Here is a 19216-nt window from a genome sequence, read left to right as displayed (position 1 = left end):
AGAAATGAGTTACTAAGAGTAGCTCATGAAATTCCAATAGGGGGCCATTTAGGAATTAGAAAGACAGGCAAAAATACAAAATATTTTTATTGGCCTGGATTACATAGAGATGTAGTCAAATTCTGTAAAACAAGTCATACATGTCAGGTGATAGGGAAACCATCAATGACTGAGGTGACTAGGAACCTTTAACGAGGGTCATGATTGATTGTGCAGGACCTCTCCCGAAGATAAAGTGGAGATCAATACTTGCTGAAGATAATGGAAGTGTCTACAAGGTTTCTGGAAGCAATATCTTTGTGAATTATTACAGCAAAGAGAATTATGGAAGAGTTAACTAACTTGTTTTTACAAGCTTTGGTTTACCTAAAGGAATACAATCAGATCAGGGTTCAAATTTCATGTCACAGCTGTTTAAGGAAGCAATGAACAGTTTGAGGATAAAACAGTTTAAGTTAACAGCTTACCATCCTGAATCATAAGGGGCTTTGGAAAGATGGCAACAAACATGATGAGGGCTTATAGTCAAGACCATCCACAGGACTGGAATAGGAAAATTCCATTCTTGTTATTTGCTATTAGGGATGCTCCTAACGCATTGACTGGATTTAGTCCTTTTGAATTAGTCTATGGTCATGAGATAAGGGGGCCACTGAAATGGATTCATGAGAAATTGGTAGGTCAAAATTTGGAAACTACTCTCCTGGATTATGTATCAACCTTCAGAGAAAGGTTGAACAGAGCACCTGAGTTAGGTAGGGAATATTTAAAGATATCACAGCGAGTGAGGAAAGTGAAGGTGTATAGGAGAGCCACAGCTCATAGGCCAGGATATTGCTATTGGCATGTGCAAGCGGGTAAAATGATGCGAGATGATGTCAGGCGTCCGTCCCAATGTCATCGCGCATCATTTCGGATATTGCATTCGGCGGGCGCATACCGCCAAAGGCCTATTAAGGCCATTGGAAAGTAATTTAGCTCATTAAAACCACCTTAAGATTGGTAAGCAGGTGAAGAACCCAAGTGGCCTTTGGGTTTTTCAGGAAACCTCACCCACAGACAGGATGAGGCTTCCTGAAGGTTTAATAAAATAATAAATTTTGCGAAATGCACAAACATGTCCCAGCTCATGTGACACTATCACATGAGGGAACATGTTTAAATAATTTTTTAGATCACTTATTAAAAATTTTCATTACCAATTTAATCTCCTTGAGACAGTTCCATGCCTCAGGGAGATTGCTGCGCTCTTTTGCCTTAATTTGCTTGGCCACGTAAAATGGCAGCGCGCAGCCGATCATGGACGACGATCCATGCCCGTCCCCACCCAGCCGGCCCGACATAGAAAAGATGCAGCCCATAGTTTTGTTGCTGGGGAAAGGTTTTAGTCTTGTTATCAGTCTTGGGTGAATTGTTAAAGGCAAGGTTTAGTGGGCCTTACCGTATTGTAAAGAAACTGAGTGAAGTAAATTATTTAATAAATACTCCAAATAGTAGAAAGAAGCAGAGAGTGTGTCGTGTAAATATGCTTAAAAAGTACTTTGACAGGGAAGAGGACCATAAGGAGGCATTAGTACGGTAGATAAGGAGAAAGAGGTAGAAATGAATGATTCTGAAATGTATTTTCCTCTAATCAAATAGGATAATGAGGGGTACTTAAACATTGAAACATAATATTGAGTTACCTTCCAGTCAAGTAAGTGTCAAAGTGTTTTGCAGAAGCAATTGCAGTCACAGAAAGCTATTTGAGGGAATAAGCTGGGGAGGACAAGTTTAGCTACACACAATGTAAGTGTAGCAGATTCATTTTCAATAAGGCAACATGAAAAATGAATCCTCTAGATTAATTCCAGCAAAGTTATCACAAGTACAGAAAGAAATTGAATTCATGCTTCAAAATGACATCATTGAGTCTAGCTGCAGTAACTGGAGTTCACCTATTGTGACGGTGCCGAAACCTGAATGAACACAAAGATGGTGTGTGAACTATTGAAAGGTGAATGCAGTGACAAAAATGGATTCATATCCTCTACCACGGATGGAAGATTGCATTGAGAAAGTGGGATAATTAAAGTTTATCACAAAGACTGGCTTGCTGAGAGGATATTGGCAAGTACCGTGATCGGAGAGAGCAAAGGGGATATTGGCTTTTGTGACGCCAGATGGACTATATCAGTTTAAAGTCTTGCCATTTGGTCTGAATAACACACCAGCAACATTTCAAAGACTGACAAAGTAATTGCAGGACTGCGCGATTGTGATGTTTATATTGACAACTTGATAGTTTTCAGTCAAACTTGGGAAGAATATTTACAACATCTGGAAGAATTATTTACTTGACTGCAAGAAACTAATTTGGTGATGAACTTGGCTAAAAGTGAATTTGCAAAAGTACAAGTTACATATTTAGGCCATAGCATTAGACATGGTAAGGTGGCTCCGAGAGATGTCAAAGTCAAAGCCATTATGGATTTCCCCATGCCTACAACAAAATTAAAAGTTGAGATTTCTGAGCATGAGTGGGTTTTACTGGAAATTTGTATTAAATTTTAGCAGTGTGGTTGCTCCATTGACTGAACAATTAAAAAACAAGAGGTTTCAATGAATGCAGGTTTGTCAGAAGACATTGACAGTTTAAAAACTATATTGACTACAACACCAGTTTTGGCATTACCTAATTATGCCAAGCAATTTAAGTTGGCTGTTGACCCAAGTGATATAGGAATTGGTGCTGTACTGTTGCAGGATGAAGAAACTGGAATTGAGAAACCGATACGGTATTTTTCACAAAAGTTAAATGTACAACAGAGAAAGTAGTCAACAATCGAAAAGGGAACTCTGTGCCTGGTGTTAGCGTTGCAGCATTTCGAGGTTCAGGTTGCAAACAATTCATCAGAAACAATTGTTTATACAGACCACAATCTTTAAAATTTCTGGACAGATTTCGAGACCTAAGTACAAGCCTGTGCAGGTGGACTTTATTACTGCAACCATTTAAATTTACAGAATATGCATGCGGCTGGATAAGAAAATCTAATTGCAGGTGCACTGGCAAGAGTTTAAAGCTCAAAGGGAAATTGGACATTTAAAACCTGGACACTGGATTGAAATGACCTCTGCTTATACAAAGAATTTGTACATATGCTGATATGTTAATGTATGCATCTGGTCATGTAATACTTTGAGTATATAGATAAGTATAGTAGGTAGTATAAGATGGATTAAGAGAATGAAGCAGTCTTCTTAAATTATGATGTTTCATTTTGTCATATGGGTGGAAGTGTGATGAAAGTATATTAATTTTAATAATATTTTTCTGGTTTATTGTGAAGTAGGATTATAGGGGCAAGTATAGTTAGGTCTGTGTGTGATTTAGTTACATTTGGAGTCAGGTAGACTGCAAGCTTGAAATCATTAAAAGAACCTAGGTGCTTAACATCTATTCCCTTTCCTTCCTTGACCTCAACTGTCTCAATATCTGGTGATAGACGGTCCACCTATATTCATTACAAGCCTACCGACTCCCACAGCTACCTTGACTACAGCTCCTCACACCCCACTTCCTGTAAGGACTCCATCCCATTCTCTCGGTTCTTTCGCCTCCGTCGCATCTGTTCTGATGATGCCACTTTCTAAAACAGTTCCTCTGACATGTCTTCCTTCTTCCTTAACCAAGGTTTTCCACCCATGGTGGTTGACATGGCCCTCAACCGTGTCCGGCCCATCTCCCATGCATCTGCCCTCACACCTTCCTCTCCCTCCCAGAACCATGATAGGCTCCCCCTTGTCCTCACTTATTACCCCACCAGCCTCCGCATTCAAAGGATCATCCTCCACGCCATTTTCACCAACTCCAGCATGTTGCCACCACAAAACACATCTTCCCTTCACACTCCCCCCCCCACCCCCGGCCTCGGGTGGCATTCCGCAAGGATCGTTCCCTCCAGGACACCCTGGTCCACTCCTCCATCACCCCCTACACCTCAACCCCCTCCCATGCAACTACAGAAGGTGCAACACCTGCTCCTTTACTTCCCCTCTCCTCACCGTCCAAGGGCCCAAACACTCCTTTCATGTGACGCAGCATTCCACTTGCACTTCCCTCAATTTAGGCTACTGCATTCGCTGCTCCCAATGCAGTTTCCTCTACATTGGAGAGACCAAACACAGACTGGGTGACCACTTTGCAGAACACCTTCGGTCTGTCCGCAAGCATGACCCAGACCTCCCTGTCGTTTGCCATTTCAACACTCTACCCTGCTCTCATGCCCACATGTCCGTCCTTGGCCTGCTGCAATGTTCCAGTGAAGCTCAACGCAAACTGGAGGAACAGCACCTCATCTTCCGACTAGGCACTTACAGCTATCCGGGCTGAATATTGACTTCAACAACTTTAGATCATGAACTCTCTCCTCCATCCCCACCCCCTTTTTCCAATAATTTTTATAGATTTTTCTTTTCCCACCTGTTTCCATTATTTTTAAATGTATTTCATTGTTTTATCTCTACCTTTTATTCTATTTCGATCCCTTCCCCCCACCCCACCCCCACTAGGGCTATCTGTACCTTATTCGTCCTGCTTTCTACCCTTAATGTCACCTATTAGCACATTTCTTAGATAATATCACTCCCATCAACACCTTTTTGTCTATGACATCTTTTGGCAATCTCCACATATCACTGGTCCTCTATCCAGTTCTACCTGTCCCACCCCACCCCTTAAACCAGCTTATATTTCACCTCTCTTCTATTTTTTCTTAGTTCTGTTGAAGAGTCATACGGACTCGAAACGTTAACTGTATTCCTCTCCGCAGATGCTGTCAGACCTGCTGAGTTTTTCCAGGTATTTTTGTTTTTGTTTTGGATTTCCAGCTTCTGCAGTTTTTTGCTTTTGCTTAACATGCTAATGAATAAACAGGGATGCTGGGTTAGCATGCAAGGTGTGATGGCAATTTGCATTTTTAGACACATGAAGAGATTTGGATTTTGAAGGGATCTTAGTCTGCTTACAACTAGCCAGATAACCAAGGCTAAAGAATGTGTTTATTTTTCCTAAGGGTTACTGACAACATACTGGCAACATTAAAGTCTTTATATTACTAGGAAGATACAGTTTCAAAGGCATATGGAACCAGAGAATTTACATATTAAAAAGAGGCTGTGTGTCAGAAGGCAATGGAAGATCTAACAGGAGTGTGTGAAGCCTCCAGCATTTGTGCATAAGTCTGCTACATAACTAAACTAAAGTTGGGGAAAAGCCATTTGGAATTCCACTGTCAAGTGGGTATTGTGTTAATTTGCTGATTCTGTTTTAAATCTAAAATCTATTTTGGACTGCTGCTTTAAAGAGTTTGTAACTGGAGGTCAGGTTAATTAGGAATTTTAGGAGTTATTATAGTGGTAAGTAATTGTAGTTTTGTTCGTGTGCTTGAAATCTTTTATATTTTGTTAATAAATATTTTAATTTAATGTTTTAAAATTTCTAAAGGTCTTGGTGGACTTATTCTGAATTCAGTGCACACATCTCGTAATAAATACAAATTGCAAAACTATGTGACAGCGCAACCAAGTTTTCCTAGTGGATTTTGTCCACCTGGCACACAGCATCTGCCACATTATAACACTTATTCCCCATTATAAATTCTCATGTCTCTGCCAGTAGTGGGCCCACATTTGTCTTTGCTATTTTTTCCTTTTTACATACTTTTAGAAACTTTATAATCCAGTTATATGTTTCTTGTTATTTCTATTTTCTCTGTATCAGTTTCTTGGCCCTCCTTTACTGAATTCTAAAATGGTCTCAATCCTCAGGATAACTAATTTTTTGACAACTTTATAAGCCTCTTTCTTTGATCTAATACAATTTTTAACTTCTCTTGTTAGCCATGATTGGATTATCTTTCCTGCTAGGTTTTTTGTATCTCAAAGGAACTTAAATTTGTTCTAAACTATGTATTAATTTTTTGCCTGTCCACCATCATAACTTTTAATGTAGTTCCCCAATCTACCACAGCCAAATGGCCCCTCATACCTTCATAGTTTCTCTATCATATTATGGTCGCTCTTCCCTGGAGACTCCTTTACAATGAGATTATTCATTAGCCCTTTCTCATTACACAATACTAGATCTAAAATAGCCTATTCTATAGTTGGTTTCACAACATGTTGTTTGAGAAAACCATCTCATGTACATTCCATGAATTCATCTCTCAAAGCCTTGGTGCTAATTAGGTTTACCCAGCTTTACCCATATATAGATTGGAGTTCCAATGATTACTATATTAATCATGTTACATGCGCCTCTAAATTCCTGGTTTATACCATGCCCTACATCATCTGATGGCCTATAAGCAACTCCTACCAATGTTTGCTGCCTCTTGCCATTTCTTAACTCCACCCAAATTGATTCTCCATCTCAGTCTAAGATCCATTCTCACTAATGTACTTACCTTATCCATCATTAACAGCGCCACCCCACTTCCTTTTCCCCTGTCCTTCTTAAATGTCGAACACCCTTGAACATTCATTCCCCAACCTTGGTCACCCTGCAGCCACGTCTCCATAATGGCAATTAGATCATATCTGTTTAGTTCTTTTGGTGTCATCAATTCATCTACCTTGCTGTGAACGCTGTGTGCATTCAGATGGAGTGCCTTTAATTCTGTCTTTTAATTATTTATGCAACTTCTAACCTTACCTACTGGCCCATTAAGGTTTTCCTTCAAACGTAACTCCTTGACTAATCTTCTAAACACACCTCCTAATACCTCCTTATCTGGCCATGTGTCCATTTTTCCCTTTATGGATATCAAGTATGTTAATGGTAAAGACACTATGTAAATATAAACTGTTGCTCTTCAAGTCTGGCTCAATTTCTACAGCCCTTCACCCCATCAAAATCGGACTCTCTAAACATTGAAAGAATTTCTTGCCAATTCTTTTTCTCATAAACCTTTAAATTCTACCATATCATGATCACTATTGCCAAAGGATCCCAGGATCCCCTGACATGTTTTAGCAACTCCAGATTCCCTGATACATTGTTCCATGTAACAATCCAACATTGTGTTTTCACTCCTGATGCATCATTATTATGGGACCCTTCTGCAAGCTGTGCGAAAAGCTTAGTGGAGCAGGTACTGCACAAGCTCAGTCTAATTTTTCCAGTCCTACAGTTCCTTAAAACGAGTTTAAAATTAACATTGGAAACCAGTGAAGAAATGATTGCAAAGGGTTTTTTTTACTTCCCCTTCTCTGGAGCATAGAGGAACACCTCTGTCATGTATCGGAGCTTGTACTGAATACAGTGAGAATCCCCAATCTCCATCTCTTTGTTCCCCAATTCATCCACCAGTGACAACAATCTGACAGCATTTACTCAAGGTAAGGTCACCCTCTCTCCACACCACACTGCTGCTGCTACTGGCTTTGCAGAAAAAGCAACCACATTTCTCTCTCCCCCTCCTCCCACCAACCCCCAGTTTCCCCCTCCCCAAGTCCCGATCCTACCCTCCCCCAGTTCTGACATCCCAATCTCAGTGTCTTGCCTTTGGACTCAGAGTGTCCTGAACCTTCCAGCCCAGAACTTAATACTTGGATAAAATTTTATCCTGATGTCTGACACCACTGCTCTAGACTAGGATTTATTTATTTTGTCATTATTTCACTTTGTGGCCATATCTTGATACTTCACACAGCATCAGTGCCTGCATTTAAATGATAATTTTTTAAAAAAAATTTTCAGGGGGCGTGAGCTTAAATGGTTAGGTCAGCATTTGTTGCTCATCCCTAATTGCCCTCGAGAAGGTGGTGGTGAGCCACCTTCTTGAACTGCTCCACTCCATGTGGCATAGGTATGCCCACATTGCTGCTGGGGAGGGAGTTCCAGGATTCTGACCCAGCGACAATGATGTAGTTCTAAGTCAGGATGGTGTGTGGCTTGAAGGCAGGCGGAGGTGTTCCTAAGCATCTGCTTCCTTTGTCCTTCTAGGTGGTAGGAGGTTGCAGGTTTGGAAGGTGCTGTCGAAGGAGCCTTGGTGAGTTGCTGCAGTGCATCTTGCAGATGGTATGCACAGTGCATCGATGATGGAGGAAGCAAATGTTTAAGGATGGGGTGCCACTCAAAAAGACTGCTTTATCATGGATTATGTTGAGCTTTGCAAGTATTGCTGGAGCCATGTACTAGCCCCTTTTCGTAAAGTCTGTCTTTTGTAGGTTTTTGATTCCTTTACCCTTTGTTTTCCTTTGTTTCAAGTGTATCCTTCCTTTATCTTAATTACACCATCTTTCTAGCCATACAGTGACATGTCTAAACAGTTTCTTTCTAAATTGCATATGGCACAAGGAGTCTTAAGTCTTACTGCACAGGGCCTTGCATCTTATGACCATTGACTCCTAAGTATATAATGATTGTTGGATGAATCCTTTTCTTCGAGAATTTTTCCATCTATTTTGTTATTTCTCTTGCCTTAGCATCTGGAAAGCAACATACCAGTCACACCTGTAATATTGGGCAAAAATCCCCCTAATTACAAAATTCCCACAACTACCACTCATCAATTCTCATGGGTGGGGTCTCAATTCCTCCATTGATGACCATTCACTCTGCTGCTGTGGCATTGAGCTTGGTTAATCTCTTATATGCTGCACCATTGCCTTCATTATAGAACTACATGCCATTAGACAAATTCATACTAAAAGTTTCCTCAAGCTAATTCCACCTCTTCTCCCTGTAGTTACCCATATCCCTTCTGCCACGTCACTAATTCTCTCTGTGGGCAACCATCTTTTGGAATCAATTTTCCAGACAATGTTCCTCCCCAAGTATGGTGATGCGTTGCCACCAGTCCACAAGATCAACATTCCACTGCTTGAACAACATAACTTTGACAATTCATGCGTACCTACTGAAAACTTTACAGATACAGGAAATCTCACTTAGCTCCTGATCCCATTACTACTTCTATGATACTGTAGACTTAATGAAAACTAATTCTCATTTACCTGCCTGGTAATGCAGAATCAGGCCTCATATTCTTGTTCTTCCTTCCTCCTGGTTAGTCAGGATTGGTAAAAGCCAAAGTTAGCTCCACTTTTTAAATTTGAGACCCATTTTTAAGCCATCCGTTTCCATCTAAATTATACAAAAAATGGATTGAGATTTACATGATCAGTAAGGCACCTACTCCCACTCTTTTCCTAGTTACCACTTAAATATTCAAGCCAAATCTGAAGAGAACAATTTGAATTACCCAAATCCTCAGAGCACTCATATTCCAATCCCTCTCTAAGAAAACCTAACGTATCATTTGCCTTCCTAATTGCTTGCTATACTTGCTTGCTAACTTTGTGATTCATGTACAAGGACCCCAGGTGCCTCTGAACATAAACATTTCCCAGTCTCTCACCATTCAAAAAAATATTTTTCTTATTTCTCCTACCAAAGTGGATAACTTCACACTTTGCCACATTATATTTCATGTGCCATGCTCCTGTTCGCCTGCTTAACCTATTTACATCCCTCTGCAGCCTCTTAGCATCCTTTTCATGACTTACTTTTCCACCTAACTTTGTATTATCAACAAACTTGCTTACATTACACTCAGTCCCCTTATCAATGCCATTAATATCGATTATAAATAGCTGAGGCCCAAGTACTGATCCTTGCAATACCCCACTAGTTACAGACTGCCAATCCGAAAATGTCCCATTTATTCCTACTGTTTCCTGTCCATTAGCAATGATCAATTCAAATTAATATATTACTACCCCAAACAATACCATGAGTCTGAATTTTGTGTAATAACCTTGTGTGTGGAAGGTTGTCAAATGCTTTTTGAAAATCCAAATTCACTACATCCAATGATTCCCCTTATCCATCCTACAGGTTACATCCTCAAAAATCTCTAACAAATTTGCGAAATGCTACTCCCATTTCAAAAATCCATGTTTACTCTTCTAAGTCATATTATGACTTTCAAAATGCCCTGTTAACAGATCCCTAATAATAGATGCTAGCATTTTGCTTACCACTGACATTAGACTAAGTGGCCTAAGGGTACATGACAATCCAAAGACAGGTGATAAACTCGACACAGGTGGGATCACAGAGGCCCTTAAAAAACAAAGGCCTCATCTAAATAAATCTCTGAAGAGTCCTGGATAACACCTGGCCAGATGACCCATCACTGACCAGCTGCCGAGATGGGTATTGGCTGGGGGGTTTGGGGGCACTGCCAGGAACAATTCCAAGCAACCTTGGGTGGAAGGGAAGCCTTTGGCAGAGTTCATGAGGCAATAGAAGCCTTTGACAGAGGTCAAAGAAGTATGGCCGCCAAGGCTTCTTTGTGAGAACCAGAGGCACACTTTTGACACACAAGGAAGTTTAAAATAAAACAAATCTTCTGGGCTATGATTCATTTCATTACGTTTTCCTGACAGGGGAAGCCTTCAACCAAGACTGCAGACAGGGTCTTTCCTGCCCACTCAAAACAGGAGGTTAACATCAGAACACGGCAGGTAGGCTGCATGATCAGATGGACACAAAAGAAAAGCAAAATACTGCAGGTGCTGGAAATCTGAGATAAAGTCTGAAAATTTTCTGTTCTTCAGAGGGATTTGAAGAGGGATCAGAGGGATAACTGACATCTTTTTAACTGGTCCCCTCCCCTAACCCAGTTTCCGCAGGCAGGAGCAGTTAAAACCAGCGCCATAGTAACAATTTCAGGCAGAAGACCTTTGGTCCATCTGGCCCATCTACCCATAATATTTCCTTGGTGCATTTCTAATAACCTTCAACACCATCTGTTGATGAGAGTCTGTTTAATTCCTCCTTGAAACCCATTAGGGTTTCTTGTTTCACCCCTTGTGCCAATAATCGATTTCACAAACTTAACATCCTTTTAGCATATAAAAGTCCTCATGAGTGTTTGATTTTCTTTTCTCCTTAGTTTGTAAAAATAACCCCATGCAAAATATTCTGGGGGGGCAGTGAAAGTCAGAGGTCACGGTCCATAATGGTACCAATACACGGGTTAAAAAAAATGCTGAGGTCCTGCAGATTTTAAGGAATTAGCGAAGCAGCAGGACCTCAAAAGGGAGAAATCTTGATTAGAGCCAGTGCCACACACTAGCAAGGACAGAAATAGGATAGATCCATGAATACATGCTGGAGAGATAGTGCAGGAGGGAGGGCTTTAGATTCTTGGGGCATTAGGACTAGTTTTTTGGGGAGGTGCGATCTGTACAGGCCAGAGGGGTTGCATCTCAGTGTCCTCACTGACCCCCAAAAAAAAATGGAAGGGATAATTCGAATAATTTATTCAGTAAGGGAAGAAGGGTTAAGCCAGGGAACTACAGGCCTGTCAGTCTAAAGTCAGTGGTACGGAAACTATTGGAAGCAATTCTGAGAGACAGAATTAATATGCACTCAGAAAGGCAGGAAATGGTCAAGGACAGTCAGCATGGTTTAGTTAAGGGGACATTATGTCTGACCGATTTGATTGAATTTTTTGAAGAGGTGACCAGGAGTGTAGATAAGGGCAATGCATTTGACATAGTCGACTTGGACTTCAGCAAGGCTGATAACAATGGTAAGAGCCCATGGGAGCGAAGGCAATTTGGCAAATTGGCTCCAGAATTGGCTGAGTGGCAGGAAGCAGAGGGTGATGGCCGAGGGATGTTTTTGTGACTGGATGCCTGTGTCCAGTGGGGTTCCACAGGGATCGGTGTTGGGTCCCTTGCTGTTTGTGGTATATATAAACTATTTAAACTTGAATGTAGGAGGGTTGATCAGTAAGTTCGTGGATGACACGAAAATTGGTGGGGTGGTAAATATTGAGGAGTATAGCCTAAGATTACAGGAGGATGTAGACGGGCTGGTCAGATGGGCTGATCAGTGGCAAATGGAATTTAATCTGGATAAGTGTGAGGTGATGCACTGGGGCAGGACAAACAAGGCACGGGAATACATGATGAATGGTAGGAACCTGGGAAGTACCGAGGATCAATGGGACCTTGGTGTTCATGTCCACCGGTCCCTTAAGGTAGCGGGACAGGTAGGTAAGGTGGTTAAGAAGGTATATGGGGTACTTATATTCTATGCCTCAGCTAATAAAGACAAGAGCAGGGAGGTTATGTTGGAACTGTATAAAACACCGGTTAAGCCACAGCTACAGTATTGCGTGCAGTTCTGGAATCCGCATTATAGGAAGGATGTGATTGCACTAGAGAGAGTGCAGAGGAGATTTACCAGGATGTTGCCTGGGCTGAAGAGTTTTAGTTATGAGGAGAGATTGGATAGACTAGGGTTATTTTCCCTGGAGCAGAGGAGATTGAGGGGGGCATGACTGGGGTGTATAAAATTATGAAGGGTATAGATAGGGTAAATAGGAAGGAACTTTTTTCCTTGGTAGAGGGATCAATAACCTGGGGGCATTGATTTAAGTTAAGGGGCAGGGGGTTTAGAGGGGATGTGAGGGAGAATTTTTTCACCCAGAGGGTGGTGGGAATCTGGAACTTACTGCCTGAAACGGCAGTAGAGGCAGAAACCCTCATAAATTTAACAAGTATTTGGATATGCACTTGCGATGCCATGATATACAAGGCTATGGACCTAGTGCTGGAAAATGGGATTAGAATAGTTAGGTACTTGTTTGACCAGTGCAGACTCAATGGGCTGAAGGGCCTTTTCCTGTGCTGTAGACCTCTATGACTCTAAGTGTAGGCCAGTTAGCTTAATGTGGGTTGTGGGCAAAGTATTGGAATCAATTCTGAGGGACAGGATAAACCTTAATTTAGAAAGGCACAGATTAATCAAGGGAAGTCAGCATGGATTTGTTGAGGGAAGATTACATCTGACTAATTTGGTTGAATTTTGAGGAGTGGCAACTAGGATGGATGAGGGCAGTGCAATGGATGTGGCCTGTAGGTCACAGCTTTTCAAGTTGACATCCAAGTAGACATCCAAGTACGTTTTAAGTGTAGTGAGGGTCTTTCTGCCTCACTACCTTGTGTTCCAGGTCCCAAATCAATGTCGTAGTGTATTATATGAAACAGTGTTAAATGCCTTCCTGCAATTCAGGAAGACAACAGCCACCACATACACCATCACATCCCCATCTTTGAGATCTGCTATTTCTTCAAAGAAATCTAGCAAATCTATTCCACATGCATGACTTCCAACTTCTAAAGCCAGCTGAATGTTCCAGATTAGCGTTCCAGAGATAAGAGATACTCTCTATGTGCTTTTACTGCTGGGGAAAGTGTTTCAAAGTATTATGAGGAATAATATAATAGTTTGAAACACTCTCCCCAGCAGTAAAACTAAAGATTCATAATTTGATGGTTCACCTCTGTGGCCTGTTTTTTAAAGACTATAGTCAAATTTGCCTTCTGGTGGCATGGAGGGACATTCCAATTGGTTAAGCTTCAGCATTGCTGGAATTTTGATGGCAATAAGTCCCAGTATTCCACTGTGTTGGATAACCAAGCATTGAGTAAACCACAAAGACACTTGCACATTCTGATTTTCATCTTACCAATAAATGCACAAAGAGTTATAATTCATATGCATGTGCCTGCACTGTGGAATCTTGCAATCACATGTCCAGCTACCTATTACTCATTATTTACCAATTGAAAACATAACTAGCCCATCATGGGTTCTTGTGGTTATACTATAAAAGGGGTTTCTAAATGTATTACGGAATGAAGACTAAAGTCTGTATTCATCAGTTCCTACAGATTTTATGCAATCATGTCTTTGTTGGGGCTTTAAAAGACACAAAAATGCACTATGCATGTAAAAGCTCTTAATGTGTGCTTTTTTCAAAACAATATGCAGGCCCGCTGTTAGTTCTGAACGCTGTGCCAGGTTTCATCAAAAAGATTCACCACCAAGTGGTATCAAGTAAAGTTATACTTATCTGGATCACAGGAAATAAAATGTTTCACATGGGTAACGAGAAACACTAAAGGTCGGAACTTCTGAAATCTGGTGTAGTAATTTCAATACAAGGTACGTGTCATTATATTGCCACAACTACTTATTGAATGGTTGGAGAGTCCAAAGTCAGTAAATTATTCATTCAGCATATTTTTTCCTACTAAAAACATCCCTGGGTCTAAAGAGAGATTTATGCTCAAATGCTGCTATTTTGGAACAATCCAATTATTTTAAATGTCATGGAATTTTACTGATTAATTTGAAAAATGTAAGTAAATAAGGAGATTCAAGGTCTTCCTGATATTATTCACTTTGTGCTAAAAGAATCTCTTTTTATACTGCCCATTTTATTATCAGGAAAGGAAAGATAAACAACTTTACCAAAGGGAATGGAGTTTTTTTTTAGTACCTTCAGGACTCCTTTCCCACCCAGTCTGCAAGAAGCCCAACCAGACAACAATTACTATTCAATCAAGTAATGAGAAATTAACTAGAGCAAATAAAAGGAGTTAGTGCAAAGAATAGCGATCACATGAGAAGATTTAAAATAATGTTTGAAAAAGGCAAAGACCAAAAAGTAACAGATTGAGAGAAAGCATATTTCGAAGGGATGAGAATGGAACTAGGGAATGTAGGCTAGAAAAAAAGTGTTGACAAAGATGCAGAACACCATTGGGAAATAATTAATAAGGTGGTGAAAAGATTTCAGGAGAAATATATTCAGATAAAAAAAATCTAGCCAATAATGAAATGCCACAGATGAAGAAAGATAGGATACAATTGTGTCTTACTTTTCTTCCATTTCAAAGTACTTAGACATTAAAGGAAATGGTGAAAAAAAGAAAGAAGGGGTTAGGAAATGTCAAAAACCATTATGAAAACTAAGAAACTACACAAGTAAATTATCAAGGGATATCAAAAGGGATTGTAAAGCATTCTACAGACTTAAATAAATAATGATCAGGTTAGGGACAGGTAGGTACAAAGGTGTGCACAAAATAAACTTACAATAACGACAGTGAGTTGGCAGAGATACTGAATAATTACTGTGCCTTGGTATTTACTAGTAAGACTAATATGGTGAACAAATCATTAGAAGAGATCAGAAAAGATAAAACAGATTTATGATAGAAAGTGGGGAGGTAATTCATAAAATATTGAAAACAAGGATAAAATCCCTGGTTTGCATTTGCATGTTAGAAGTTATGAAAGAGATAGCAAAGGCACAACACACACATGTAAAAGAAAAGGGCACAGTGCCAGAGGGCTGCCGGGACAGCTAATTTTGATCCAAAGTGAAATAATGTTATATTTTTATACCTAAAAATGTTTTATTCAACAAGTCTAAAAAAAAATAGAATAATTAGCTCAATGTCAGTGGTAGGAAAGATTATGAAATCTTTATTCAAAGAAGATAAATGGCAGAAGGTGTAGGGGGAACATAAGGAAGAACTTTTTTTACGCAGAGGGTAGTGGGTGTCTGGAATTCGATGCCCAAGTTGGTGGTAGAGTTAGAAACTTTAATCTCTTTTAAAAAGTACCTGGATCTGCACCTAAAGTGCTGTAAGCTGCAGGGTTATGGGCCGGATGCAGGAAGGTGGGATTAGAAAGGGCACCTTGGTGTCCTCGGGCTGGCATGGACAAGATGGGCCAAATGGCTTCCTTTGGTGCTGTAACTTTTCTATGGTTCTATGGTTCAATGCAACAGCAAAACCTCTGGAAGCTGAAGTGCAGTCACCACAGATTTCAAAAGGAAAAATGATGCTTGACCAATCATGTTAAGCTATTTGAAGCAGTAACTAGAAGAGTAGGGTAACATAGATCTAATATATTTGGATTTTCAAAAATACCGTAAATAAGGTACAGCATAATAAAATCATGACTAAAGTCAGAGCATGTGGTGTCAGGTAACAGAATAGATAGAAGTTGGCGACAAAACAGCATAGGGTTTAAGGGTATCTACTCAGACTGGCAAAAATTGGGAAGTGGTATTCCACAAGGACCAGTGCTGGGACCTGTGTTATTCAAAATTTATATGAACAACAGGGAGTTGGAAATCTGAAGTATAATTTCAAAATTTGGAGATGACATCGAATTTGGGAGATAGTTTTTACTGAGGAAGAACATGACATTAATAAACTAGCGGAGTTGGCATGTACCTGCTAATGCCCCCTGGCCATGACCCCACCACCAAGCATCAAGCCATTGTTTCCAGGACTGTCAATGACCTCACCTATTCTGGAGATCTATCCTCCACAACTTCCAACCTCACTGTCCCACAACCCCTCACAGCCCGTTTCTACCCTGTCCCCAAATCCATAAACAGGGGTGTCCCAGTAGACCCATCGTGTCAGCCTGTTCCTGCCCCACTGAACTCGTTGCTTCCTATCTTGATTCCATTCTCTCTTCTCTTGCACAGTCTCTTCCCTGCATTCACGATTCCTCTGATGCCCTATGTCATATCAACAGTTTCCTCTTCTCTATGGACGTCCAATCCCTCTACACCTCCATCCCCCACTAGGGTGGTCTGAATGCTCTCCCCTTATTCCTAGAACAGAGGCCCAAACAATCCCCATCCACCACTGCTCTCCTCCATCTGACTGAACTTGTTCCCTCACTGAACAATTTCTCATTTAACTTGTCTCACTTCCTCCTAATAAAAAGTGTGGCCATGGGTACCCGCAGGAGCCCCAGTTACAACTGTCTTTTTGTGGGGTATGTGGAATACTCCTTATTCCAGTCCTACTCCTACCCTCCCACAACTCCTTTTCTGGTACAGTGATGGGTGTATTGGTGCCACTTCATGCTCACATCAGGACCTGGAAAAATTTGACAATTTTGCTTCCAATTTCCATTCCCCCAACCTTCGCATGGTTCATCTCTGACACTTCCCTTCACTTCTTTGACTTCTCTATCTCCATTTCTGGTGATAGACTGTCCACTAATGTTCATTACAAACTCACCAGCTCCCACAGCTACCTGGGCTACACCTCCTCACACCTTGCTTCCTGTAAGTACTACATCCCATTTTCCCATCTCCGTCACATTTGTTCCAACGATACCATCTTCTAAAACATGCCCTCCTTTTTCCTGAGCCAAGTTTCCCTCCCCACTGTGGTTGGCAGGGCCCTGTGTTTGTCCGACCCATCTCCCGCACCTCTGCCCTCATCTCTTCACCTCCTTCCTAGAACCATGATAGGGTTCCTCTTGTCTTAACCTTCCATCCCACCAGCCTCCACATTCAAAAACATCACCCTCCACCATTTCTGCCAACTCCAGCATGATGCCACCACCAAACACATCTTCCCCTCACCTCCTCTGTCAGCATTTTGTAGGGACTGCTCCCTCCGTGACACCTTGGTCCATCACTTCGAACGCATCACCTCTTTCCCATGGCACCTTCCCATGCAATCCCAGGTGTGGCACCATCCCCTATACCTCCTCACCATCCAAAGCCCCAAACACTCCTTTCAGGCGAAGCAGCAATTCATTTGCACTTCTTTCAATTTAGACTACTGTATTCGCTACTCATAATGCGGTCTCCTCTACATCAGGGCGACAAAACGCAGGCTGGGTGACCACTTTGCAGAACACCTTTGCTCAGTCATCAAGCATGACCCCTACCCTCCTGTTGCTTGCCATTTCAAAACACCATCTTGCTCTCATGCCCACATGTCCGTCCTTGGCCTGCTGCAATGTTCTAGTGAAGCCCAACGCAACTGGAGGAACAGCACCTCATCATCTGATTAGGTACTTTACAGCCTTCTGGACTTAACATTGAGTTCAACAACTTCAGACCATGAACTCTGCCCTCCATTTTGAATTTTTTTTCCCCCCCTCAAATTGTTCTTATGCTTTGCTTTCAGAGAGCACTAACCTTTGTTCTGCTATCAACACATTCTCTCATCTGACCTTTAGGCCACCATTAGTACCTCCCTTAGTCTTTAACAATATCATTAACACTCCATGATGCCCATGACATCTTTGTCAATCTCTCCTGAGCTCCCAACTATCCCTGACCTTTTTTGCTGCACTTCCTCTGCAGTGTAAAATCCATCACATATCTACCTCTCTTCAGCTTTGAAGAATCATACGGACTCAAAATGCTAACTCTGTTTCTCTCTCCACAGATGCTGCCAGACCTGCTGAGTTTGTCAGCATTTTTTGTTTTTATTTCAGAGCTGGCAAGCAGATTTCAACATAATAGGAAGGATAAGGAGATGGCATACGGCTTGGATAGTAGGTGACTAAGTAAGGAGCACAGTGATCTAGGGGGACACATTCACAACTCACCAAAGATAGCAACGTAGCTTAATATGGCCATCGAATTGAAAAGCAGTTAAACATGTGTAAGACCTTGGTTAGACCACACTTGTAGTGCTGTGCACAGTTCTGGGTTTCATATTATAAACAGGATACAGGGGCACAGGGTTCAGTGCAAAAAGATTCACAATTATGATACCTGAGCTGAGAATACATATTTATCAGGAAAGGCAGTACAGGCTGGGGCTTTTTTCTGGAAAGGAGAAGATAGATGTTTTTAAAGTTATTGCAAAGTTTTGATATGGTAAACAGAGTAAAAATGCATCTATTTGTGGGAGAGTCCAAAAGTAGAGGTCATAAATATAAGCTAATAAATCCAATAGGGAATTCAAAAGAATCTTCTTTACCCAGAGTGAAACTTACTACCGCAAGGTATAGATGAGGTGAACAGGGTATAGACACATTTAAAGGAAAGCGAAATAAGCATGAGGGAGAAATGATTAGAAAGATACGCTGACACGATTAGATGAAGAGTGATGGGAGGAAGCTTGTGTGGAGTATAAATGACAGGATAGATCAGGTGGGCTGAATGGACTGTTTCTGTGCCATAGACTTTATATAACATTCAATATTTGTTAGAAATGCAGGTTGTAAATAACTGAACCCCCAGTGTTCAGCCAATAAAGGGAGCAATACAATAAAAGTCTGAATAAAACGTTCTGATGAAAGATCACGATTTGAAATGTTAACTCTGTTTCTTTCTCCATAGATGCTGCCTGACCTGCTGTATATTTCCAGCATTTTTGGTATTAATTAAAAGCCAGAGTCAGGTTGATCAGACCTGTTTTGAGAAGAACAGGAGTGAAATAAAGCTGCATGAAGAGGGTTGCATGTACAAGGAGATAACTGCTTCAGTCTTTGTCCATGAAACCAGTCTTACTTTAATATTGTAAATGTTGTTTAAAATGAAGCAACCAGAAAGTTACTGACAGTCAGAAGTGAAATTAT

At 40.9% G+C, this 19216-nt stretch overlaps 1 protein-coding gene across 8 annotated transcripts in view; it reads right to left on the bottom strand.

Annotated features, from left to right (window-relative positions):
- The window catches only part of fam135a (family with sequence similarity 135 member A), a 259444-nt gene that overhangs the window by 218405 nt on the left and 21823 nt on the right, over window positions 1-19216 (bottom strand). The window contains exon 4 of one of the 8 annotated variants that reach the window (XM_041187897.1): window positions 9004-9133. The exons of the other annotated variants lie outside the window; for them this stretch is intronic. Within the exon in view, the coding sequence (XP_041043831.1) occupies window positions 9004-9032 (29 nt within the window). The 5' untranslated portion in view covers window positions 9033-9133. The remainder of the gene's footprint in view (window positions 1-9003; window positions 9134-19216) is intronic. 8 annotated transcript variants of the gene reach the window in all.

Source organism: Carcharodon carcharias, chromosome 5 (assembly GCF_017639515.1).
Source record: "Carcharodon carcharias isolate sCarCar2 chromosome 5, sCarCar2.pri, whole genome shotgun sequence".
In the NCBI taxonomy this organism is placed as follows: domain Eukaryota; kingdom Metazoa; phylum Chordata; class Chondrichthyes; order Lamniformes; family Lamnidae; genus Carcharodon; species Carcharodon carcharias.
This window is presented reverse-complemented; position numbering and strand designations above follow the sequence as displayed.